Source organism: Thamnophis sirtalis, unplaced genomic scaffold, assembly GCF_051295495.1.
Source record: "Thamnophis sirtalis isolate CommonGarterSnake01/CBP01778 unplaced genomic scaffold, rThaSir2_p1.2 scaffold_1, whole genome shotgun sequence".
NCBI lineage: Eukaryota > Metazoa > Chordata > Lepidosauria > Squamata > Natricidae > Thamnophis > Thamnophis sirtalis.
Genome location: NW_028261381.1, coordinates 57947185 through 57974246, shown reverse-complemented (window position 1 = coordinate 57974246; position 27062 = coordinate 57947185). Strand labels below are relative to the sequence as shown.

The following is a 27062-nucleotide window of genomic DNA, read 5'->3' as shown; positions in this document are numbered from 1 at the left end:
AAGTCTGGGAGCGGCTCAATTAAGCCGCTGCCGACGGCTAAGATCCTCCCCGGAAGTCCAACTTCCAATGGTTGTAAGTTGAGGACTATCTGTATTCAATTTCTCCTTGCCAATCTTCTAGGAAAACCAGCGATGCTGTATCTTGAGGTTCACGAAAATGGTGAAGAACTGAAGACCTATTCTGTTCCATTCTGCACAAGAGGAGGGTGTGTTATAACTGAGATTGGAGCACATGGTGTTTCTATATTAGGTTTTATCTTCTGTTTTTGTGATTTGTCTTGGACTATTACGGTATTTCACTTTATGCTGACATTGTTAGTTACCCTCTGTGAACATGCAGTATAAATATATAAATAAATTCAATAATAACCTGTCATTCTAAGGCACATGTCCATCATTAAGATCAGAGGACAAAAAAACCCCACAAAACCTTATCTCTGATGAACCCCAAGAATTCACTGGAGCACCATTTGAAGCAACCAATGTAGTGCACATACATATTAATCCATATTAATTGGATGCTAATTCGGGGACCATAACACTTATTTTGTAACACTTAATGTGATCCAATAATGGCAGCAGCTCTACTGACCTGCAGCAAAAAGAAACTGGGCCAGGATGTACCAATGCTACTTCCTTTATAGCATAGTCAGATTCTTTCTTTTATAAGTTCATCCCCTCCATACCTAATGATCCTGTCATAAATTATAATTTCTTATAAACTGCAGCAATAAAAATGAAATCCCGCTGTTCCCTCCGCCCCTCTATTTTTAGAATGCTGCCTCTTCGGTGATGTGTTAAATTAAAACCCCAGGCATCAGGAAAGTATAGAAGTCTTTATTGTGAAGGCACTCCCAATTGTCAATGAATTTTCAAGTTCCTTTTGATCCACAGACTTCCCCATTGAAACAGCAATCTGCTCCCTTTCTGAAGAATACTTAGCCACTTAAGTGACAGCATTCTTTGTAGCTACTTTTTGGAACCAAAACCTGGAACGGTGTAATTCACTCTATGTATTAAAAAATAAGGGGAAACAATTGGATAGCTTCAATTCGCTGTGAAATATCAGGGGTGAAATTCAGCAGGTTCTGACAGGTTCTGGAGAACACGTAGCAGAAATTTTGAGTAGTTTGGAGAACCGGCAAATACCACCTCTGGCTGGCCCCAGGAGTGGGATGGGAATTGGGGTTTTGCAATATCCTTCCCCCAGGAGTGGGGAGGAAATGGGGATTTTGCAGTATCCTTTCCCTGGAGTGGGGAGGGAATGAAGATTTTGCACTATCCTTCCTCTGCCATGCCCACCAAGCCAAGCCCACAGAACCGGTACTAAAAAAAATTGAATTTCATCACTGTGAAATATGCTAACATGACTCCAACAGAAGCCTCAATCCATTCTTGAATCTTTCAGGAAAGTGGATGGGTGAAAGAAGTTGAGGACCTGTTGAACACCAATTCAAATTAATGACCTTAGTAATACTGAAAGAACTTCCCTTGACAATAATTGATATAGATTTAGACTAGGATTAGGCTGGAATGAGGAATTTATTATGTTTATTATATTTATTATACTTATTATTGATTATCACACAATCAGCCAGATGTTCAGACTGGGTTTGGCATTTTTGCCTACTTATCGAATTCTTACCAAGGACTTGGGATAGGCAAAGCTGGATGTTTGACAGTGTTACAGATATCGTCGCAGGATGTTCCAAGTAAAGCCTTCTTCAGCAATTGACTGATGGCAAATTTGTCAATGGCAATGGTGTTCAAGTGATGCTCCGGTTGTTTTGGGATTGCACTCAAAGCGCCTATTACTATTGGTACCATCCCTGCTTGCCTTTGCCATAGTTGTTCTATTTCTATTTGTAGGTTTTTGCATTTTGTTATCTTCTCCAGTTCTTTCTCTTCTGTTTTGCTGTCTCCAGACACTGCCACATCCACTATCTAGACTTCTTTGTCTTTCTTATCAACAACTCTTAAGTCCAGGGTGTTATGTGGCAGGTGCCGGTCTCTCTGAAAGCATTTAACTTCTTCATTTTTATGACTTTTTCTATTTTATGATCCCACCAATTCTTGCTTACAGGCAAATAATATTCAAATGCATCATTGTTGCTATTTGTCAGGCTGCTGCTTGTAGTCAGTCTGTGTGATCTTCTTGCAGCAGCTTGCCAGGTGGTCCACTGTTTCTTCAGCTTCTTTGCATAGGCGGCACTTACTGTCTGTTGCTGTCTTCTCAATTTTGGCTTTGTATACATTTGTCCTTAAGGCTTGGGCTTGTGCAGCCAGAATTAATCCCTTGGTCTCTTTCTTTAACTTTCCTACTCTGGCCATTGCCAGATCTTGTTTTGCTGCTGCTGTTGTTGTTAAACTCTTATGTTGATAATATGTTTTGTGGAGGAGGGAGTTGGTTTATTGTTATGTATCATCAGATTGTTTTCAACTCTTAGCAAATTGCGTAGGTCTCCTCCAGCATGGTCTGTTCCTAACTTGGTATTGCTAACCTGGTCCTTCAGCTCTTCCAACCATGCACTCATTGCCACCATAACTGAATCAATTCACCTTGCTGCAGGTCATCCTCTTCTTCTCTTCCCTTCCACCTTTCCCAGCATTAGAGTTCTTCCAAAGAGATAGCTCTTTGCATATTGTGTCCAAATTTTTGTTTAAGCTGGTTTATATTCTATTTTACTGATTTCCCCATACTATGCTTAGTTTTAAATGCACACTAAGTAAAATGATCACTGCTTGTCAACATACAAGATTATATTTTTACCTCTAACTAGAAATCAAGATATGTTTCTGAAATCCATATGGTTCTCACTTCTTGGATTTTCCAGCTATATTAGGTCTGACAGCAATCTTGAACACTGTAGGAGTAAATCCCCAGGCAGAATTATAGTGAGCCAATTAAAACAGAGTTTCTTTGAAACGACTCCTTTGAAATCTGGGCTATGAAGCCTCCTTTTGCAGTCACTGAACTTCTGCTCTCCCGCTTCCTTCCCATAGTCTCTGAAATAAATCTTTCATAGCTTACTAGAGTTTCCTTTGTTGCCCTACCACTACATAGGACCTACGGCAAGCCAGAAGCGATCATTTGTGCTCTCATATTGATCCCCGCTGACCACAGGCATGTGAGCGGACAACTTATTCTCTACTGGCACCAGCTCCATTTCTTCACTTTCCACAGCAAGGTAGACTAAGGGTGGCAACCTTCCAACTAACTAAGGGGTTAGGAGAATACCAAAATCCACTGCTGTTCTTAGCCAATTCACTTCTAATGCCTCATGTTGATCTCTCTAGTTGCCCTGTTGTTCTAATGCCCGGAGCTGTTCAATTAGGATTTGTTAACAGTCCTTTCCAACACATCTGTTTTATTTTCACTCTTGGCTTTCTCTGTCTTAAATTCTTCCAATTCTCCTCTTGAATTCTCCTCCTTTCACATCCAACTTGATCCTTTATTTCTATTCCTCCAATTCTCATCAGTATTGCCATTCACTCAATTATTGGTGTTAAGCCCTCTTCCGTTATCACACTGTCTTCTTATTCTCTTCAGTCAGTGTTCATTTATATATGACATATGAGGGTTTTAGTGTCGTATTCCTCCATCTCTCTATTCCTTCTGCCTCACAATCTTCTATCTCCTTGGAGACTTCTTAATACTTGTCCCTTTATAAGCACTTCCTGTACTCAGTCCAAGAATCTTTTATCTTTCTTGTTAAGTGGATGGTGGACAGGTTCACCTGTAGACACTTTACATCTTCTTCCAGTGTAATGTACTTAAAGCAATGACAAACCATTCAATTCCTAGCTGAATTCAGCCTTTTTGGAAAGATCAGTAGGTAGATTTTCTTCACATTAAGTTCTATATTTTAGACCATGGATGTCAAATATGCGGCATCAACTTGCCGTCAAATGACATTTCATGACGTTTTCCCCTTTGTGGAGTTGGGTGGGCATGGCCTGCGTGTGATGCATGTCCCATGGGCCACCATTTTGACCCTCCTGTTTTAGACTAAGAACTTTTTTTTAAATCAAACTCATTTTTCAACTGGAAAAGTCACCATAATAATGATCAATAATGGTAAGCAAACTGCTCTGAAGCTTATTTTCAATTATTAACATTACCCTCTAGTTATGCACTTGTGAAGGCATTTTTAATACATTTTGGACATATCCTTCATGCCACAAAGCCAAAATTGGATTAGTAGGTTCTTTGCAGAAATTCAAGGTCCATATGCTAACTCCAAACATGCCAGATGAAACACCCCATGCAGAAACTTTGCTCTGTATATATTATACCATAAAAAAGAAAGCTGTAGCCATGCGATGAATTTCCAAAGCTATCTACAAGCAAAGGCCTCAAGTCTCAAGGAGAGAATGGTTTTTAGAAAAGACAAAAAAAAGAGACGAAAAAGATAAAAAATGAATATGGCACCATCCATTTCTTGTTTCAGCCTCTCATCTCTGGTACAATCCTCTTAGTAGGTAGTTCCAGGTAGTTCTTGAGAGGGAAAAAAAGATTCCTTAATCTGGGTTTTAAAAGTTAGTTGGCACTCTACCATTTTACCTCTTCTTCTTGCTGTTGTTAATTGCGAAGTCATGGCCAACCCATTGTGACTCCATGGACAACGTTCCTTCATGCCTTCCTGTCCTCTATTATCCTTTGGAGTCCATTTAAGCTCATGCCTACTGCTTCAGTGACTCCATCCATCCACCTCATTCTCTGTCGTCCACTCCTTCTTTTGCTCTCAATATTTTCCAGCCGTAGGCTCTTCTGCAGTGAGTCCTTTCTTCTCATTAGGTGGCCAAAGTATTTAAGTTTCATCTTCAGGATCTGGCCTTCTAAAGATTAGCCAGGGTTGATCTCCTCTAGGACTGACTTGTTTGTCCAAGGAACTTGAAGGAGTCTTCTCCAGCACCTTAGTTCAAAGGCCTCAATTCTTTGACACTCAGTCTTCCTTATGGTCCAACTTTCAGTGTCATACATTGCAATTGTAGGAAAACCATAACATTGCCTAATTTTATCTCCACCCTCTCTTAATTTCTCCCTTTGGGTCTTACAAACAAGTTTACGGTCTCACACATTTTGGGGTGCAGCTCCCAGCAAACTAGGGATGTGTGACTCTGGTTTTGAGCTCCAAAAAGTGTTTAAAAAATGTTAGAAAAACCCTGCTTAAATTAAGAGCTTTTATACAGAAGAGCTTGTCAGTCAGCATAACTGATTTGATTTGATTTGATTGATTTGATTTTATTGTATTTATATGCCGCCCTTTTCCCCTGAAGGGGACTCAGGGCGGCTCACAATTCAAATCAGGGAAGGGGATACAGACAAAAAATTAAAATGAAACATAACAATGCATAATTTAAAAACACACAACAGTCATACCATTCGAGACGGGGGCAACAGCTCTTTAGCCCCAGGCCTGTCGGAACAGCCAGGTTTTAAGGGCTATGCGGAAGGCCTGGAGGGTGGTGAGGGTTCGAATCTCCACGGGGAGTTCGTTCCAGAGGGTCGGAGCAGCCACAGAGAAGGCTCCCCTCCGGGTAGTCGCCAGTCGACACTGGCCGGCGGATGGAATTCGGAGGAGGCCTAATCTGTGGGATCTAATCAGTCTAGTGGAGGTGATTGGCAGCAGGCGGTCTCTCAAGTACCCAGGTCCAATACCATGAAGGGCTTTATAAGTGACGACTAGCGCCTTGAAGCGTATCTGGAGACCAATAGGCAGCCAGTGCAGCTCGCGGAGGATAGGTGTTACGTGGGTGAACCGAGGTGCACCCACGATCGCTCGCGCGGCTGCATTCTGGACAAGCTGAAGTCTCCGAATGCTCTTCAAGGGCTGCCCCATGTAGAGCACGTTGCAGTAGTCCAGTCTAGAGGTCACAAGGGCGCGAGTGACTGTTGTGAGGGTCTCCCAGTTCAGGTAGGGACGCAACTGGTGCACCAGGCGAACCTGGGCAAATGTCCCCCTGGTCACAGCCGACAAGTGGTGTTCAAAAGTCAGCTGTGGGTCCAGGAGGACTCCCAAATTGCGAACCCTGTCTGAGGGGCATACTGTTTGACCTCCCCAGGCCTGAGAGATGGAACACTTGGCCAATTAGTAGGAGGGAAACACACCAGCCACTCGGTCTTATCCGGATTGAGTACAAGCTTGTTAACCCTCCCATCCAGTCCCTAACAGCCTCGAGGCACTGGCACATCACGTCAACCGCTTCACTGAGTTGGCACGGGGCGGACAGATACAGCTGCGTATCGTCCGCATACTGATGGTATTTTATCCCGTGCTGTCGAATGATCTCACCCAGTGGCTTCATGTAGATATTAAACAGGAGGGGGGACAGGACCGAACCCTGCGGCACCCCATAATTCAGGGGCCCAGGGTTCGATCTCTGCCCTCCGACCAACACCGACTGCGACCTGTCCGAGAGTTAAGAGAACCACCGTAGGACAGTGCCTCCCACCCCCACCTCCCGCAGTCGTCGCAGAAGGATACCATGGTTGATGGTATCGAAGGCCGCTGAGAGGTCAAGGAGCACTAGGACGGAGGCATAACCTCCATCCCTGGCTCTCCAGAGATCATCGATCAATGCGACCAAAGCGGTTTCCGTGCTGTAGCCAGGCCTAAATCCCGACTGGAAGGGATCTAGATAATCGGTTTCCTCCAAGGACCGCCGGAGCTGAAAGGCCACCACTTTCGCAACAACCTTCCCCACAAAGGGGAGGTTGGAGACTGGACGATAGTTGTTTAAAACGGCTGGATCCAAAGATGGCTTCTTCAGAAGGGGTCTCACCACCGCCGCCTTTAGAGCGGGGGGAAAGAACCCCTCCCGAAGGGAGGCGGTAACAACCGCCTGGATCCAGCCCCATGTCACCTCCCTGCTGTTAGCGACCAGCCAGGAGGGGCACGGGTCCAGTACACATGTGGAGGCACTTACAGCTCCCATGGCCTTGTCCACGTCCTCAGGGGTAACAGCTTGAAAATCAATCCAGTGATGTCCTACCAGATTCTCCCCTGGTGCCTCGGTTGGCTCTGCGCAATTGGAGTCCAGGTCCGTCCGAAGCCGAGCAACATTATCCGCGAGGAATTGGACGTAATCCTCAGCTCTGCCTTGCAAAGGATCGCTCGTATCCCTCCTATTTAGGAGGGAACGGGTTATCCTGAACAAGGCGGCTGGGCGTGACTCAGCGGAAGCAATCAGAGAGGCAATGTGTGTTCTTTTTGTCGTCCTAATTGCCCGAAGGTAGGCTCTGATGCTGGATGTTAAAAGCGCTCGGTCTGACTCAGACTTACTGGATCTCCATCGTTGCTCTAGGCGTCTCTTTCGGCGCTTCATCTCCTGGAGTTCCTCAGTAAACCAAGGAGCCCTCCTGGATCCACTGCCTCGGATCGGCCGTAAAGGCACAATCCGGTTAAGAGCCCCTGCCGCTGCTGAATTCCAAGCAGCAACCAGAGTCTCCGCCGGACCGCGGGCGAGGGTATCAGGAACAACACCAAGCTCCGTCTGAAAGCCCAAAGGGTCCATAAGGCGCCTGGGGTGGAACCACCTAATCGGTTCCTCCTCCCTACAGTGGGGGTTTGGTCTCTGAAAGTCAAGCCTCAGTAGATAGTGGTCCGACCATGACAGGGGTAAGATCTCGCTACCCCTCAAACCAAGATCACAATTTCCATCACAGTTGGTGATACAATGACATGACCTACACAGTGGGTGTAGATCATGTGAAATCAAATCCAGCAATTACAGATATGTATGGCACTAGGAAACATTTGCTATAACTATTAAAACACTGTCCTCTAAAAAAAAAATTGGTAACTTTTGCTTACCACATAGTAGCTGAGAAAGCTTCACAAATACTGAGACCAGGACAACTCATCTATCACCACTTCTTAGCATTTTTAAGATACTTCTCCCTGAAATCAATTCACATATATACTATCTTCAGGGCTGCCATAGAACTTGGTGCATTAATTTGCCTGTCATCTTATTCCAGTGCCACAAGAAGCAGCATTGCTTTGCTAACCTTAGCTGATCTTAAAAAAAAAAAAAACTTGGTTAATAAGATGCAAAAAGACTATGAAATGAAAGAAAGACAAAAAGAAATAACTCCAGAAGAACATTGCCAGAAAAACAACATGGACACATTCAGATAGTCACCAAAGTTGGCTTTCAATCTGAGAAATTCTTTACCTTCACCTTATTTCACTGCCTATCCTCCAACCGACATGTTTTTCCTCCATCATTGCTTTTCACATCATGCTAATCTATTGCTACTACTTAACCTACCTCCAGTTCAATTTGGTCCACAACCTATTTCCATGGTTTTTAAAGCTACTGAAAACAAATCCAAGGTATTATTTTCAATCCAGCATCAGATTGTGTCTGATGACATTTTAGCAACAGTGCACATTCTGGACTACTGATTTATTTACTTTAGAAATCTACAAGGCTGCCCAATTCTGTAATGGGCAATGTAAAAGCAATCATATAATCATAATAATACAAAAAAGCACCAGGGGGAAAATGTATCCATTAAAAGACAGTCAAATATGCAGAACCTGCCACTCACTTGAACCAAGAAAGATTAGAACGCAGCCAGGCTAAGTATGGATTTTAATTTATGGTTCAACATGTTATAGAAACCGGGGCAATATGTATTCTTTCCTTCTTCCACTTCAGTGTTGGGTCTGAGGCTGTGATTTTCATATTTTCCCATCCTCTTATTTACTGTCTTCTACATTTTGCAAGTTAGAAATGTAATTGTTTTTTTGTAACACAAATATATGTTTGTAGGGCTATAAAAACAGACACTGTTATTCAGGTATAATTACCCAGCCACCAACTATCATTATCCTTCAGGGCCATTTCAGAGTCAGGACCTAGGAAATCCACGGCCAATTTTGTAAGCACATATATATAAACTGCCAAAGTATCTTAAAAGTTTACACTAGGCCAATGATGGCTAACCTTTTTGTCGTCACCGAAAGTCCACACGCACCCATAATGCAATATGTGCATGACCCCTTCCATGCCCCGCCCTCATGCATGCATTTACGACCCCCATGTGTGCCATGCATTTTGCCCCCGTGCATGTGCACATTGACTCCTGCACGTGCCCCCAGATGCACGTGGGACCCTGCACATGCGCACATGATGCCCCACATATGCCCTAACCCCGCACATGTGTGTGACCCCCGCACATGTGTGTGTGTGACCCCCGCACACATGTGTCCTGCCCCTCTGTGCATGTGCATACATCTCCAACGTGTGCCCCACCCCTCCACATATCTAGTTATGCGACCCCCGAGCGAAAGAGCCGAGGTGGCGCAGTGGTTAGAGTGCTGTACTGCAGCCACTTCAGCTGACTGTTATCTGCATTTCGGCTGTTCAAATCTCACCAGCTCAGGGTTGACTCAGCCCTCCATCCTTCCGAGGTGGGTAAAATGAGGACCCAGACTGTGGGGGCGATATGCTGACTCTGTAAACCGCTTAGAGAGGGCTGAAAGCCCTATGAAGCGGTATATAAGTCTAACTGCTATTGCTATCTGTGGTAGAGACCCAAAAACCAGCTGGCCGGCAGAGGGGCGTGCACATACAAAGCAGAGCTGAGCTGGGCTGATGGCTCTGCGTGTCATCTGTGGCACGTGTGCCACTGGTTTGCCATCACGGCTCTAGACCATACCTAAGCTACTGCAAAAGAGGGAACACAACCCTGTCTGAAAAGTACAACAGAAATATTTTGCACAGTAAAATGTATTCCCAAGTTATGGACTAGGGAGTTTTCTTTTTAAAGAAAAACGTATTTCCACTCTTTTCACCTTTTTCCCCACATAAAATGGAAAAAGCATTTATCAGGAGAAAACCAACATGATTAATTGCATCCTTAAGATAATAATGAAAATGCATTAGTTGAGGAAGTTAGCATAATGTATTTAGTTCATTTTATTTGAAGCTACATTTCTCTATTTATAACGTAAAATTCTAATTTACTGAATAGGAATCTTTAAGAATATCACCATATTCTTTTTCTTAATGAGAAGGTGAACACAATTGACAGAAGTTTCCTTGTAATTATAAACCATTCTGCAAATTGTTGGTAAATTAGTGCTAGGTATCCAAGGCGTTCAAGCATATACATCAAATGCTTCTGAGACAGCTGAGCAGTTTCCCATTATTGAATTTACTTTAATAAATGCATGTTAAAAATGGCCTTGTCTTCCAGATCTAATCATCCTAATGCTCTATTTATTTCATTAGCCAAGCCTTTGTGTATGTGCACATTAAACCCTGCGTTTCAATGAACCACATTTCTGCTGCTTGATTTGATTAAAATAGCAGCACTTCCAGGAGTACACCATATTTGTGTACGGTACTCTTGTGGATCAGATGGAGAGACAAATTGCAAAAGGAGAAAAAAAAGCTTTGGAGAATGTGCCATCACTTTTGTTATGCAGAAAACTAAACTATCATTAATTAATCTTATTATAAAAGTAAATCTTTTATAAAGTAAGGAGCATAGAGCTATGAGGCTGGTTAGTGCTAGGAAAGTCTACTTCTTGCCTTTTAATTAATTTTTGACAATGAATTTTAATCACCCTTGCTTCTTTTTATACACTGTTTTTAAGTTTTAATAGTTTATTTGTACACAACTCAGAGTATAAATTTGAGGAAATTCTTATTTAAAATTGGTGGTGATCTCTCTCTCTCTCTCTTTTTAAAGATGTCTGCATAATGTAGACATTGTCCTTAATCAACTGCTAAGTCACATTTTAGATTTTATAAAAATAATGTACATTTATCCAGAAATGCTGAATAGCAATACATATAGAAAACATTTATTATATACCTTGTGTTCTGAATGTTACAAAAGGCTTTTACTGAAACTTAACCATCAATTTATTATTTATTACTATTTTAGAAAATTTAGCATAATATACATTGTATATATATATATTATTGCAGAAATTTAGGATTACAATCGTATACAAACTTGCTATAGGAAAATTCTACTAAAAGTAGGATTACATTCTAAGTAAATAGTGCTAAACAGATCACATAAGTTTATTATATGCAGAGTCCCATTTTTCCCAGTACTTCCAATATTTTAAATACTTTTCTAATACTTCTTCACTTCTTCAAGCTAAAAAAGGTAAGGGAATCAATTAAAAAAATTAACATCGAGCAACTCAGGTGGAACAACCAGTATGACTCAGCCTGGATTTAGAGAGATTTCTGTATGAAATCTCAGTATCACTTAACACATGAGAGTAGTGGGATTTGATTGATTAGGTTTTAAAAATGGCAATATTTTGGAGTCAGGATACCTGGATCCCAGCAGTATTCTCAATGTTTTTCATTCAAATAAATGAATTTCCATTTACCTTCTTTGAAGTCAGCATTCTTCTTCCTCACTAGCAGGCTGAAGTTTTCTGCTGGATTGACACTTCCAACCTACAAAATACTTAAGTAAGTCATGTCCTCGGCCTCAGCTCTCATAGCCTTCTTCCCAATTTTAATGAAATACAAAGCTTAACTCTGATTTTTCTCATTTCTAGCAAAACGGTCCCAAATAGGTCTTTTGATACTCATAAACTGCAAGGTCTTGGTCAAAACAGGATTTGAAAGGAAGCGCTCTGTAAGATGAACCTAGAATATGATGCCCTCACCTGAAATTGTCATACTGTTCAAAGATTACAGCAGGAAAGATTTATGTTGCTTTCATATGCAACTTTTCCCAAATTGCAAGTTAATTATTCATTCTTACTTAAGCTTATTTACAAGTCAAACATATCAGCCAAATAAGCACAAAATAGCTGCCCTAGCCATCTAATATTAGAACAAAAAACATCCATGTGGCTTTCTATGAATACTTTAAACTCAGAAATTCCAAAATGTGAACTATAACAGGTGAAGAAAAGGCTAAGCCACAGGTAGCTCCTATAGGAATTAAGAGGTCAGAAGAAATAATGGATTTCACTGAATACATAGAATTGATACAGAAACCAAAAAATAGTTTCCACCAATTACACTTAAGGGCTAATTTCAAACAAGGGCTACTTAAAATCTTCTTAAATGGGAAACAATTGCTTTGTTTTTTAATACTGTAAAAGGGAGGGTGTCCTTGGTGCTCTCTGAGCTTGCTTGTTTTCTTGAAGATGTTTCATTACCCAAGCTAGGTAACATCATCCACACCAGTAAGGAGTGCTGTTTGTGTCAGTTTTATATTCTAGGGGCTTGCCTGTCAGTATTGGTGGGGGTGGTCTTAGATATGGTAACATGAGACCAACAATCAAGTAAGCAGCATCAGACCATCATCAAATAGAATATTTGCTGTTGGCTTCTTTGGCAGTTTCTTTTTTTTGAGAAGAATATTTTTATTTTCATTTCCATAACATATAATCACATGTATATTGTTACATAGAAAATATCATGTTGTAAGAGAAGACAATATACATGTGCAATCATACTACTTTAAAATCAAACCTGGAATAGTTCCCCCCCTCCCCCCCACAACCTACCCCCCCCCCGACTTCCCAGAACCCGTACACGGTATAGATATTTAACAACCACAGTCTAAGATATATTGATAAAAAATAAAAGTAAGAAATTAAAAACCTCTTTACATTGAACTTAGCTCCTCCTTGCTAAATTAACTTTAAACAGTTCAAATCATTCCTAGTCCTAAGCATAGGCTATCTGGAATTTCTTAGTTCCATATTTATTTTGTATATAATCGATCCATTTTTTCCAGTCTTGTTTGTATTTCTCATTTGAATGGTCTTTAAGATATGCAGATATTTTCGCCATCTCAGCTAAATTTGTGACTTTCAGTGTCCATCCTTGGATTGAAGGCAAATCTTCCTTCTTCCAGTATTGCGCCACCAACAGTCTTGCTGCCGTTATTAAATGCAAAATCAGATTAACCTCTACCACTGTACAATCAGTAATTATACCTAACAAAAATAACTGAGGAGTAAATTTTATCCTTTTCTTAAGAATATTTTGTATAATCCACCATATTTTTATCCAAAATGCCTTAACCTTTTGGCAAGTCCACCATATATGAAAATATGTAGCATCAAGAGAACCACATCTCCAACATTTGGGTTGTAAATTCGAATACATCGAGGCCAATTTTTTAGGATCTAAATGCCATCTATAGAACATCTTATAGAAATTTTCTCTCAGGTTTTGGGCTTGTGTGAATTTCACATTTCTTACCCAGATTCTTTCCCACGTATCCAACATTATTGGTTCTTCAATATTTTGAGCCCACTTTATCATGCAGTCTTTAATTCTGTTTCCAAATCCATCTGTATTAATACATTACATATCCTCTTTATATGCATTAAGCTTTGATCTCTTATTTGTTTAAATAGATTATCCTCAACTTGGATAAAACCAATTTTTTGATCTATTTTCCACCTGGCCTGTAATTGCCCATACTGGAACCATGTTTGAACTGCCTTCTCCTCTTTTAATACCTCTAAGGATTTTAGTTGTAGTACCCCCCTTTCCAGGGTGAGAAGCTGTCTGTAAGTAATTCTATCTGTATTTGTGCTATATTCATATTTTCAATTGCACGTCTAGGAATTGCCCTCATGGGTATCTTGTCATTTAGTTTATGTTGATATTTTTTCCAGACCCGCAATAAAGCATTTCTTAAAATATGACTTTTAAAATTTTTGTCCAATTTTTTGTTAAATAACAGGTAAGCATGCCAACCATATACCAAGTCATGTCCCTCAATATTCAGTATCCTATCATTGGTTAAATCGATCCAATCACTGATTACGGATAATACCACTGCATCATAATATAGTTTTAGATTGGGTAGTTTCAAACCTCCCCTCTCACGTACATCTTGCATTATTTTCAGCTTTACTCGGCTTCTTTCCTGCCCATACAAATTTATTGATACCCTTCTGCCATTCTAAAAGATTCGCATCTTTTTTAAGTATAGGTAACATTTGGAAAAGAAATAAATTTTTTGGTAAGATATTCATTTTCACTGCCACTATTCTTCCTAACAAAGATAAGTGCAACTTATCCCATTTTTTCATCTCTATCTGTATACTATGCCAGAGTGGTTCATAATTATACTTATATAATTTCCCATTTGAGATTAAGATATTCAATCCGAGATATTTGACCTTTTTGACTATCTCACATCCTAACATTCCTCCTAGTTCTTCCTTTTGTTTAGTATTCATATTTATGGCTAATATTTTTGTTTTCCCTAAATGTATTTTAAAACCAGACACTTGACCATATTGATTAATCGTATTCATTAGGATCATACCAGATTCCTGCGGTTGATCCAATATTATAACCAGATCATCTGCAAAAGCACGCACTCTGTATTCTTGCTGCCTAATCTTAATTCCTTTTAGACCATCCAAGCCCCGTATTTTATTCAACAATACTTCCAAAGTTATAATAAACAATAGTGGGGACAAGGGACAGCCCTGTCTTGTACCTTTTCCAATTTGAAAAGAGTCTGTTAAACTTCCATTGACTATGATTTGAGCCGTTTGCTGTTGATATATTGCTTTAATTGATTGTAAAAAACTTTCTCCTATTTGCATTTTTTGCAATGTCTTCAACAGGAATTGCCAATTAACTCGATCAAAGGCTTTCTCAGCATCCAGAAATATGAACGCAGCAGGAATTTGATTGTTCTTTCCCAAATATTCTAATGCATTAATAATTAATCTTACATTACTTTTCATTTGTCTCCCTTGAATAAAACCTGTTTGGTCAGTGTGTATCAATTGTTGAATAACCAACATTAACCTGTTTGCTAGTATTTTAGTAAAGATTTTATAATCTACATTAAGTAATGAGATAGGTCTATAGTTTTTTGGTTGAGTAATATCTTGATCTTCTTTGGGTATCAGAGATATAAAAGCTGTCTTCCAAGATGGTGGCTCCTTACCTTCCGTTTGAATCTTATTAAATAATTCTCTAAGAGGTTCTAGTTTAGTTTAGTTTAGTTTTATTATTATTTATAGGCCGCCCTTTTCCCTGAGGGGACTCAGGGCGGCTTACAAAATATAGGGAAGGGGGTACAAAACAGTAAACGTGAAACAATACATGAGTAAAAATAGTACTCAACATTCATTCATCATTCGGGTGGGGACAGAATATGATCTTTATCCCCAGGCCTACCATTTCTAACTGTAGATTTTTATAGTAAGCCGCTGTCAAGCCATCTGTGCCTGGTGCCTTCCCTGCCTTTAACTGCTTAATTACCTGTAAAATTTTCCCCGAGGTTATTGGTTGATTCAATTTTTGCCTGTGCTCTTCTTTAACTAAGGGTATTTTCTCTTTATCTAAATATCTCTCTATTTCTAGACCGTTAATTTTATCCCCCTTATACAACTCTGTAAAAAATTCCCGGAATGCCTTTTCAATCTCATCCTGTTGGAACACCTCCTTCCCTCTATAGATCAGTTTAGATATATTTCGAGAATTCCATTTTTTCCTAATCTGATAAGCTAACCATCTACCAGGTTTATTTGCGTTGCAGAAAGTATTGTGTTTTGCGTATGACAAACTAGTAGCTACCTGATCAGAAATCAACATATTAAATTGAGCCTTTAATATAGTAATTGCTTCCTTAACCTTTGTATCCCCTGGGTTCACTGTTAACTCCAGCTCTTTCCTCCTAATTTCATCTTCCAATTCTGTTCGTTTTACCCCTTGTTTATGTCTATGTGATTTATTTATATTTATCAACACTCCTCTCATATACGCTTTACTTGCATCCCATACGAATTCCATAGGTGTACCCTTATTCATATTAAAAACAAAGTATTCTGTTAGCAATTTTTTACAATCATTGATATACTTTTCATATCTAAATAAGTTTTCATTCAATCTCCAAGACCTTCTTGCCTGTACCACCCCTCCCAATTCCATCCAAACTGGGTTATGATCCGAAAAAAACTCTAGCCGCAATCTTTGTCTTCTTCACCCTGGAAAGCAAATCATTAGTGATTAATATAAAATCAATCCTAGAAAAGGATTGATGCCTATCAGAAAAGAAGGTAAAGTCATATTCTTCTGCATTTCTTTCTCACCAGATATCTCTCAGTTCAAAGTCATCCATCATATCGAAAAAGGATTTAGGTAACTTTGCTCGCATCTGAGTGTTTGGGCGAGAAACTTTCTTATCTCTCTTAGTATCTATAACACCATTCCAGTCACCCAATAGTATGCAAGACCTATAATCCCACTGTACTAATTTAGCATGAAGATTTCTATAGAATCCATCTTGTTGTTGATTAGGAGCATAAATTCCCAAAATCAATGTCTTTTTCCCTTCTAAGATCAAATCTAACGCGATGTATCTTCCATGGGGATCTGCTTCAATTAATTCAGCTTTCATATCTTTTCTTAAGTATATAACTATACCATTTTTCTTTTCCATAGCAGAAGCTACAAAATGTTGACCAAGTCTTGGGTTAATCAAATATTTTTGATCGGTTGATTTAATATGAGTTTCTTGCAAACAAATTATATCATTCTTGAACTGTTTAAGATAGTGAAATATTTTCTTTCTCTTCTGTGGAGAATTCAATCCATTGACATTCCATGTTAGAAGCTTAATTGTCATTTTTGGTTTCCTGAAGCTTTTTTAGAGCCTCCTGCATAGCCTTTTTAACCTTTGGCCTGGCTCCTCCCACTGCTTCTGGACTGGTTACTGTAGCTTCTTGACCGATAGCAGGTGATTGTTGGAGTTGTTGCATTTTGGCTTGTTGCTCCATTCGTCTGGTAATCATACGGCTTGGTCTTTGTTCCATAGCTCCTTGCGCTTCTAGGAGAGAGAGATGATCCATCTTATCTGGTAGTTGTGTGGTTTGCTGTCTATCTTGTCTTTCTTGTGGTCTTTCTCTGGGTCCAGATGGTGCAGGATGTCCAGCCTTCAAAATATTGTGGTAAAAATCTCGAGCTTTCCATACTAAGTTGAGACGGTATCTTTGCCTATCAAATGTGAGTATAATGCCAAATAGTGCGTCCCATCTGTACTGTATCTGACGATTTCTAAGCTCTTCAACTAAAAAAGCATTATCTTTCCTGGCTCTTAACATTTGAGGTGGTATCTCTTTCAAAACAGTCAAATCCTGACCCCCAATTTGGAGCTTAGTTTTATAAGACTCTTGTAATATCGTATTTCTGAGCTCTCTTGTGCTAAAATATATAACAATGTCTTGAGGGAGCTGCTTCTGCTTTGCCAGCCAAGAATTAACGCGATAAACTTTATCAATTTGCCAGTCAAAATTAGCCCCCGGTCTTCCCAACAGACTATCAAAGGCTTCTGAAAAAATTTGTTTCAGGTTTTCCTGCTTATCTTCATGCAACCCCCTTACTCTTAATGCCAGCTCCATTTGTCTGTACTATATCATAATAATTTCTTTTTCAGCATTTTCAACTTTTTGTTGCACCACCTCTGTTTTTGATGTCAAATTAATATTGGCTTCATTAAGATCATCTAGACTATCTTCAATTCCGGAAACATGTTCTGTCAATACATTTACAATCCCCAGCATATCATCTCTGATTTTAGAGACCCGGGTATCAATTTTATCAGACAACTCCTCTTTAAGTTCTTTTATCTCCTCTTTAAGATCTTTAAGTTTGTCTTCCACCTTAATTGTCTGAGTGTTAAAAGCCTCATTCAGTTCCTTGAGAAAAAATTCTTTTGTTAGTAGATCACCAGTAGGGGGCGTAGAGAGCGGAGGCTGCAACTTTGTGCCAGGTATGGGCGATGTGCCAGCGCTTCTGGGGGCCGAAGAAGGCATCTTCAAATTAAGATTTGGTTTTGAGGCCATTCCAAGTTTTATCTTCAAGCAATTAGTAAAACTCTACTGGCCAGCTATACAGCTGTGGAACGAGGTAATAAATCACCCCTTTCCTTTGAGATTTTAAAGCTCCGTAGAGCTTTACAAAAAGTTTCAAAAGATAAACATTGTTACGAGGCAGTTCAGCGTGCTCATCGCCATTTTAAGTGTCTCTTTATTAGCTAGGTTAACGGAAGAAGGTCTCGTAAAAATGAAGCTAAGATTTGAATAAACAATTAAAGTTCTCGCATACCAGTCCTGCTCGTGTTGAAATCAAATAAATCAAGCCTTGTTCTGAGAAAGAAAGAGCTTACTTCGTGCTGCAAAGGCAGCTGGAATTCCCCGGCACGGAGGCAGTTCTGCCCTTAGCTGGCCCCCCTCTCCTCGCAGACAAACAAACTGCAAAAATCAGAAGGCACTTGCTCAGCAGAACCCGCTCACCTTCTCTTCTTTGCCCGAAGAGTAAGGTAAACAACCTGCCAGACGTCTGATAGATGATCGTCTAACAGATAATGCGACCAGGAATTCGGGAGCAGCTATGTTAAGCTGCTTCCATCAGTAAGCCCCTCCCAGGAAGTCCCGCTTCTTTGGCAGTTTCTTGATTGGGGTATTGCTTACTTGATTGTTGGTTTGATGTTAACCTTGGAGTTAATATATGCTGATCTGGGTGCTGACTGCTGGTGCAGAGTGGTTGGCTCTTTTTGCACTCCACCAGAAATCAGCACCCAAATCAGCATATATTAACTCCAAGGTTAACATCAGATCAACAATCAATATACCTCAATCAAGAAACTGCCAAGGAAACCAACAGCAAACAGCCGACTCAAAGAATCTCTAAGACCACTCCCACAAACACTCCCAAGCAAGCCACTAGAACCGTGATGGGCATGCGTGGAAGCCATTTGTCAGGGCATGGGAGGCTTGCCCTGTCAACTGGCCAGCGTGTATTCGGCCTTTTTCCCCCTCCGGGGGCCTCCTTGAAGCCTCCAGAGCGCGAAAAACTGGCCCTATGGGCAAACCCAAAATTCAGAAATGCACTTCCAGTTTGCTCATGGGGCTGGCTTTAGCCCTCCAGAGCCTTCAGGGGTCTTCAGGTGGCTTCCCTGAAGGCTCTGGAGGGCAAAAAACGACCCTACGAGCAAACCGGAAATCACTTCTGGTTTGTCAGTACGGCCGTTTTTTGTCTTCCGGAGCCTTCAGGGACCTTCAGGAGGCTTCCCTGAAGGACCCAGAGGATGAAAAACGGCCCTAAGGACAAACTGGAAGTCCATTCCTGAACTTCTGGTTTGCCCATAGGGCCATTTTTCGTGCTGTTTTCATCCTCCCCAGGCTCTTATAAAGCCTCTGGAACCTCGGAGGGTGAAAAAAAACACCAAAAATGGGGGGGAGCGCTGGTCGTGCACATAGCATTATGGGTGTGGCACACCCATGCACGAGCCCCCCTGCACTCCTCCCGCTTTTGGCACACGAGCCAAAAAACATTCACCATCAATGCACTAGAATATAAAACTGACAGCAAACAGCACTTCTTACTAGCACTGATGATGCTACCTAACTTGGGTAACGAAATGTCTGCAAGAAAACAAGCAAGCCCAAGAGAGCACCAAGGACCCTCATGTCAACCTTGCCAAGAAAACTGCAGGGACTTGTCCAAGCAGTCTGAAGGACCAAAAGTGATGAAGTGGAAGCGGAGGAGGAGGAGGAGGAGGAGGAGGAAGAGGAGAAAAAGAAGAAGAAATGCCAATCAAGCCCAGAATTGTGTATTATACAAGGAGCAAACAGATGCATTAGGAAAACTCACAAACATCTTTCATTATTTCTTCAAGTATTTAAGGCACTTGTCTGTGATTCGGGATGTGATGCAGAATCATCAATACTTATAACCATTAACATGTATGTTAAGATCCATGCATGTAATTGGGTCTTCAGAGACAACATGCATCTCTTTGCATTTCCTTATACTGAACAGCATTTGCCACAATCCCAACTCTACACTGTGCATCTTTCTGCTGAGGAAGCATACAACTAATGGCTCTAAATCCATATGCCATTTAAATCTTTTTTTAAAAAGAGAACGTATACTTAAAGAGAGATCATGGCTTCAAAGAATAGGATGTAGTTTGCATGCTTTGTTAATCACTAAATCTATTTGTATTTGAAATAAAGTGTGTGTTCACAAGGCACATTATGAGGAAACCATTCATAGGCTCTTGACTATACCCAATTGCAGGCTAATAATCTATAACACTCTTTCAATCATCACACTTTCCACGCATGGAAAAAATGACCAAACAGGTCATCGGGTATGGCCTAAAAATAGGCCAATCATCCAGTTCGTGGTACTTACTTGCCTCATCAAGAAAGGATACCTTTAACACAGTAGCCAATCCAACCTCTTCTATGGCAGAATCTTTGCCAAGAATACTTACTGTAATCACATTGCCTTCAGAGAGGCTTGCAATCCTGAAACAGGCTTCACCCTCTTCTGTTTTTGCCTTTTTAGCATTGGGGCCATCTTCATTACTGGAACAAGATAAGGCCATCAATCTGAAGAAATTCTTCTCAAGATAAATAATCTAGTAATCACATATACTGTGAGAATAGTTTTAGAAGATACGTATTAGGCATTCAAGTGTCCTTCAAGCTCCTTCCAAATTATACTTTGTTTCAGAACTTATTCAGAAAAATAAGGAATCAAATCTGATATCTGAATGATGAGATATCTACCCGAACTACACTACCAGCTACAGAATGCTTTTTCTGAATACCGGAAAATCAAATATTATTGTCTCTGTATTTTACTAATATATCCTCCTCTTGACATGTGTATATATGTGAATACTTTAATAGTACTTTGCAATCACATCAAATTCTTTTTTAATGTTTAAATTGACATTAGTGATAATGGGAATTTTATATTTAAGAGGAAAAATCTATTTATCCTTCTAATATAATTTGCTAGTTCCCATCTTCAAACTGATAGCTACTAAATACTTCTGTACACAGAAACCCAGAATGTCTTCTAAACCATCTTTCAGATTAGTATACCTAAGAGCTTATTAAATATCAGTTTGCAGTTGTCAGTACTTATGAGAAAAACTCCCAATTAAATATGCTCTTCCGCTGGATGACCTTCAAGAACATCCAAATCGGCTTCCCAAAAACAAGCCTTAGGGTTTAGCAAGATGCAATTTTAATGTCATTATCTGTAGCTTCTCTCCATTAGACAGAAGAAATGAACATTATGTACACATTATGACAAAAGGCCTGCTTGTGGCTTAGTCCCCTATTTTTTTTCTAGTACAGGATATGCAGATGGAAGGCAACCTTTTCATGCCAGATTTTCCTTTCCTGTGAGGAAAAAAATTCCATGTCTCCAGAATATGTTGATCCTTCATTATTCTTGTATGACTGGGCTAAATCCCCTGAAGTACTGTGTAGAAAATTACCCTATAAACTCATTAAAAAGAGCAAGTCCAATTTAGCCCAGGAAAAGTTTCATGACTGTCCCTTACACATTAGCATCTGGATCTTTCTGGAGCAGAGATGGATATCTTTCCAAAGCTGGGGTAAGAATATTTCTTTCCTATGTTTAGGTGGGCGGGTGAATTTTTCCCAAAAAAGTGCATTAAGTCATAAACAAACGTTAAGATGCTTATTCGGGGTGCTATTATTTGTTTGTAGGAAAAGCTGTATCCCATGATGCTATTGGAAAATTCTAAAAAGGCTTGACCATTGCTGGAGATCTATAAGCTTCCAGACATACTCCAGAGAACTAAAATGCATATTTGTAGGACAAATAAAGGATTTGCCATTCCAAAACATTCAGGAAACTTTTTTGCGTCTTTATTTTCCAGACCAGCCTAGACCTAAAATTCTTGGTGGTCCCTCATCCAACTATTGACTACCCAAGTCCAGAAAGAGCTCTAGCTGACATCAAGTCTTTAAGGATGCAAAAGATAGAAGCTAGCTTTACATACAATTAGAACATTAAGAGCGTCTTCAGATACCATGTTATTGAACAAATACTTGCAGCCAGACCAGCCATCCAAGAGGCAATGATGTACCCCCTATAGAAAGAAGTACCAAAGGAGAGGAAAGATGACAAACAGCTAAAGAACTATTTTTGCAGTACTGTTAACTCACTTGTCTTTGAAGATGGACTGAGCTGTCTTCTGCTCTTTTATTTTGCTTTCCTCCTTCAAGGGAAAAAGAGCTTTTACTTTCTGAAGGGGAGCCTGGCATTTTTCCGTTACTTTCTGGGGGGTCTCCAACATGTCTAAGAGTTGGTTTTCAATGGGGGGTAGAGGTGCATCAGGATGAAAAGCTTTATGTTGCAAGCACTGATGAAAGATCACATGAGAATAAGCAATGTCAAATCAGTAAATTAATGGATCTATCTATGAATCAGTTTATCTATGACTCATTCAATCTGTGACAGGTATATTTTGCACTTTTCTTGTTGTGATGGAAGATACCTTTCCATGAATACAGAATGAGATTGCTGTAGAGGACAAATATGAACTTGTCCTTGACTACATTCTGAAAGTAGATGACATTGTATGATATGGTTTGTGATGAAAGGTTTAAAATATTGCAAACATTCATGGTCATTATTGTCAGCATATCAACAAACTCTCATTGATGAGTTCACATTAGACTATCCAAAATTGTGTAGAGACCTGATAAATGAATAAAACTATGGAACAACTTCCCTTTGAATGTAGAACTTTTCCATTCTTTGTTGAAGTTCAAGAGGAAGCTAATACAATAGCAGAGTTGGAAGGGACCTTGCAGGTCTTCTAGTCCAACTGCCTGCCTAGGCAGGAAACCCTATACCATTTATCCAACATCTTCTTAAAAACTTCCAGTGTTGGGCATTCCCAACTTCTGGAAGCAAGATGTTCCACTGATTAATTGTTCTAACTGTCAGGAAATTTCTCCTCAGTTCTAAGTTGCTTCTCTCCTTGATTAGTTTCCACCCATTGCTTCTTGTTCTGCCCTCAGGTGCTTTGGAGAATAGTTTGACTCCCTCTTCTTTGTGACAACCCCCGAGATATTGGAACACTGCTATCATGACTCCCCTAGTCCTTCTTTTCATTAAACTAGACATACCCAGTTCCTGAAAGTGTTCTTCATATGTTTTAGCCTCCAGTCCCCTAATCATCTTTGTTGCTCTTTTCTGCACTCTTTCTAGAGTCTCCACATCTTTTTTACATCGTGGCAGCCAAAACTGGATGCAGTATTCCAAGCTTGGCCTTACCAAGGCATTATAAAATGGTATTAACACTTCACGTGATTTTGATTCTATGCAGCCTAGAACTGTATTGGCTTTTTTGGCAGCTGCTGCACACTGCTGGCTCATATTTAAATGGTTGTCCACTAGGATTCCAAGATCCCTCTCACAGTTACTACTATTGAGCAAGGTACCAACTATACTGTACCTGTGCATTTTGTTTTTCTTGCCTAAATGTAGAACCTTACTTTTTTCACCATTGAATTTCATTTTGTTAGATAGTGCCCAATGTTTAGGGTTGTCAAGATCCTTCTGCATCTTAAGCCTATCTTCTGGAGTGTTGGCTATTCCTGCCAGCTTGGTGTCATCTGCAAATTTGATGAGTTCCCCATATATCCCCTCATCCGAATCATTGATGAAGATGTTGAAGAGTACTGGGCCTAAAACAGAGCCTTGGGGTACTCCACTGCATACTTCCCTCCATGTAGATGCAGTTCTATTGAGGACTACAATGTGTGGTTGGTCAGCCAGTTATGAATCCATCTGGTGGTGATGCTGTATATCCCACATTTTTCTTCTTTATCTAGTAGTAGGTTATGGTCTACTTTATCAAATGCCTTACTGAAGTCCAAGTAAATTATATTGACGACATTCCTCTGGTCCACTAATTTATCTTTTACCTAAATTTTTGTGGAACTAATATTGAAACACTGGTTTGAAACTAGAATACAATAATAAAAAAATATTGCTGTATCAGAATTTAGGTCTATCATATATTTCCTGATAAGGCAAATAGTAAATGATTAAAGTGTCTCACATTTGGAAGCCCCCAACTTCTCTATAGTAACTCCCATGAAGCTATCCAATTCTTCCAATACAGAAACGTTAATTTTTCCATGTATCATTCATATTGTCCTGTGAGACTAGAATAAGCAATATGCATAGGCTAGTCAACTTGGGACTTGGAGGATTAAGCACTGCAGGAGGAAATGCTACATAGCTTATGTGAATTGCTGTAATATGTTTCCTGTTGCACAAAAATACACAGAGCATTCTCAATACACATTGCTCATTTGCCAACCACAAAGAATTTGGGGTAATCTGAAAGTATTTATTAATAATAATTTATTAAACCTGGATGCCACCGAATCCTTAATGACCCACAACAAAGAATTTACTGTAAAGTCAATAAAACACAATAGTGCTTTTTACTGCAATAATGAACGTACTTCGTTCTTGCATAGAGGAGCTTGTTTCATGCTATGATAGCTTATATTGTTATGAACAGGCATGTTAATCTAAATTGGGTAAGAACCGGTTCCAATAAAATTATGGGTCCCTCTCTCCTTTTATTTTAGATTATAGATTAACCTGGGTATTTGATATATGCAAAGGTGGTCAGAAGGTGTTGATGGGTTTGGTGGTTGAGGATATTACTTACGTTCTTATAAATTTTAATTCCTTTGCTGAGATTAGCATTGTTGTGGTTGTGTTTATTATTTACTCCTACTATTTAAAACAGGCGGCTTTACATTTTCCACTGCTCCGCGGCATGTATTTCTCTCAATAATTAAATGATCTGGATCAATCTCAATCTTGATCTGTTTTTTTATAGTGTAGTGAGTTGTGAAAACCCAATCAGCATGGTCCACTTACTGTATCACAGAGAGTGTTGTGCAACTCAATATATTTTCTCTTTCGGTAAGCATAAATTAAGATAGTTTAGTATGTCATGCTATTATTTGATTCAAACATGATTCTGATCCCACCCTCATAGCAGATGGAAGGGGGGGGGGGGGAGAACTAACATACTTTATTTCCTCCCCTTTATTCAAAGAGTTGTCTAACCATCTTTCCAGCCACTAAATTCAAATCATTCTTTTGGTCTCTTGGGCAATTGTTGTTGTTGTTTTTAACTGAATATATCAGGTTTTTCAACATAGCAGTTCACAAACTCAGCTCTCATTATGGAGCCCAGGAAATGAGAGAACTGTGGGATTCTGCATAGTTTTGGTTAAATGAGGTGGGCACAGGACATGTAAGGAAGGTAATAAGGTGGGGAATTCATACAGCCATGGTTGAATTCCTGTACAGCTGCTGACCCCAATAGAGTTTGGTCAAGTTAAACTGGGGGGCAGGGAATCAATCAATTCATGCAAGATGAACCCAACTGGCCACATAACCCATCTGGCTGAGAAGAACGAGGAAAAGTTTTAATATCTTACCTGGTACAATCTTTGAAACAGGGGATTTGGGAATTTGCTGGGTTTAAATATATCCACCACAGTCCCTTCACTATCATCTTCACAAACCAAAGACATAGAATCAATCAGGGAGTCAACTGCAGACAGCTGATCCTCTGGATTACCAAATATAGATAGAGAAATAGTTAATACAATGCAACATATTTTTCCTGCCATTTTATATATTTATTTACTCAATGTGCTGTCTGTATCTCAGTTCATATTAAACATTTCATAGCATAGACATAAAAAAAGTAAAAGTACCGGTAATAAAGATACAAGATAAATGCAAAACACTAAAAATGCAAAGAGCACACAGCAACATCAATAATATTTAACGGCTTGCCTAAAGAGTGGTCCTACACTTTGACTCACTTTTGAAGACAGTATTCTCCAACCTCCCCTTCAGATGTATGAAGCTCAAGAATTTTCAGCAATGGCCAAGCTAGAAGGAGAAATCTGGGAGATGAACTCCACAAACCTAGAGGGGAACCCTAGTTTTAGAAAATCTATCATGAAAGATCAGGTGGGTTTTTTCTTTCTTTTTTTGGGGGGGGTACAGAAAACTCTTCTGGAATTCATGCAGTACTCAACTGCAACCTCCCCCTCTTCCTAATCCTAACAGATTCAGACTGTATCATTCCCAAACATTGGTATACGAATTGAAAATTGGTTTTCAATTTTTATCCCTATAGCAAAAATTCTATTGAGTTTGGTGGGATGAGAATGAGTGTATTATAACTGATCCAATTTGGACCATTGAGTGGATACTTGAATCTCTGCCTCCCAAGTTCTAGTACAACCCTATTACAGATAATAAATGGGCAGCATCAAACTACAAAAGAGAAGCACAGAACTATATACAATGAATATAAATAGGCAATTTCTAGATATTCCTGACATCATCCCTGTTTATAAAGTTACATTGTCTTGGATTCTCTGCACAAATTCTAAAAGATGTCACATTTTCTGCTTAGTTTCATCCTATTTTTTCTGCCAAGTGTGTCTCCCAATAGGTTGTTTTTAAATACAATTAAAAGAATTATTTTAATCTCAAGCATCTTCAGAAATTTATCTTCATTCTTCTGATCACAGCACTCTCATTTCTCCCATTAGGAAGGAGTCTGTCTTTTATATGACAGCTTTTATTCCTAAATATATATTTTAACATTATAGTATTTTACTTTCGGAGTGTCATTTACATCAACTACATTTAAGATAAGGAACAATCTTTTTTTCACTTAAAAAAAAACAGTTTAGATCTCATAATCACTCTTAAACGGCTAGTTCTATCAGAACAATCTTCGAATTGCATTTCTGAATATCACCAACCATTTAAATGGTTTTAATCTTTTAAATGATAGAGAGAACCCAGTTACAAAAGGAATACAGGATTGATAATGTCTCAGTGCATAGTGGTGCTATTAAGAAATATACACACACCTTAAACCCAATCTTAATGTGAGAGGAAATGTAACACATTCTTTTTTTAAAAATATATTTTTTATTATTTTTACATTTAAAATAATGCAGTACCGCATTATTAATGTGAATGAATGGCGATACATTCACATTATATACAACTAGTCTCAACCATTAAGTATTAGCCTATTATTAACTATTAGCCTATATTGTCTATCCTTCTGTCCAATTACAATATATATATATATATACAGTTTGTTCCAGTCTTGTCACCTTGTCTTATACCAATCATAAAATCTGTCCCAGACTTCAAAATATTCTGAT

The 27062-nt window shown here is 39.4% G+C and overlaps 1 protein-coding gene across 4 annotated transcripts in view; it reads right to left on the bottom strand.

Moving 5' to 3' along the window:
* Window positions 1–27062, bottom strand: part of XRCC5 (X-ray repair cross complementing 5) — a 77179-nt gene that overhangs the window by 24232 nt on the left and 25885 nt on the right. For 2 of the 4 annotated variants that reach the window (XM_087712430.1, XM_087712433.1), the window contains exons 13-16: window positions 25299–25432; window positions 21984–22180; window positions 20267–20360; window positions 11373–11442 (exon numbers count right to left, since the gene is read on the bottom strand). In XM_087712430.1, the coding sequence (XP_087568556.1) occupies window positions 11373–11442; window positions 20267–20360; window positions 21984–22180; window positions 25299–25432 (495 nt within the window). The remainder of the gene's footprint in view (window positions 1–11372; window positions 11443–20266; window positions 20361–21983; window positions 22181–25298; window positions 25433–27062) is intronic. The other 2 variants (XM_087712442.1, XM_087712449.1) reach the window with 1 other exon arrangement.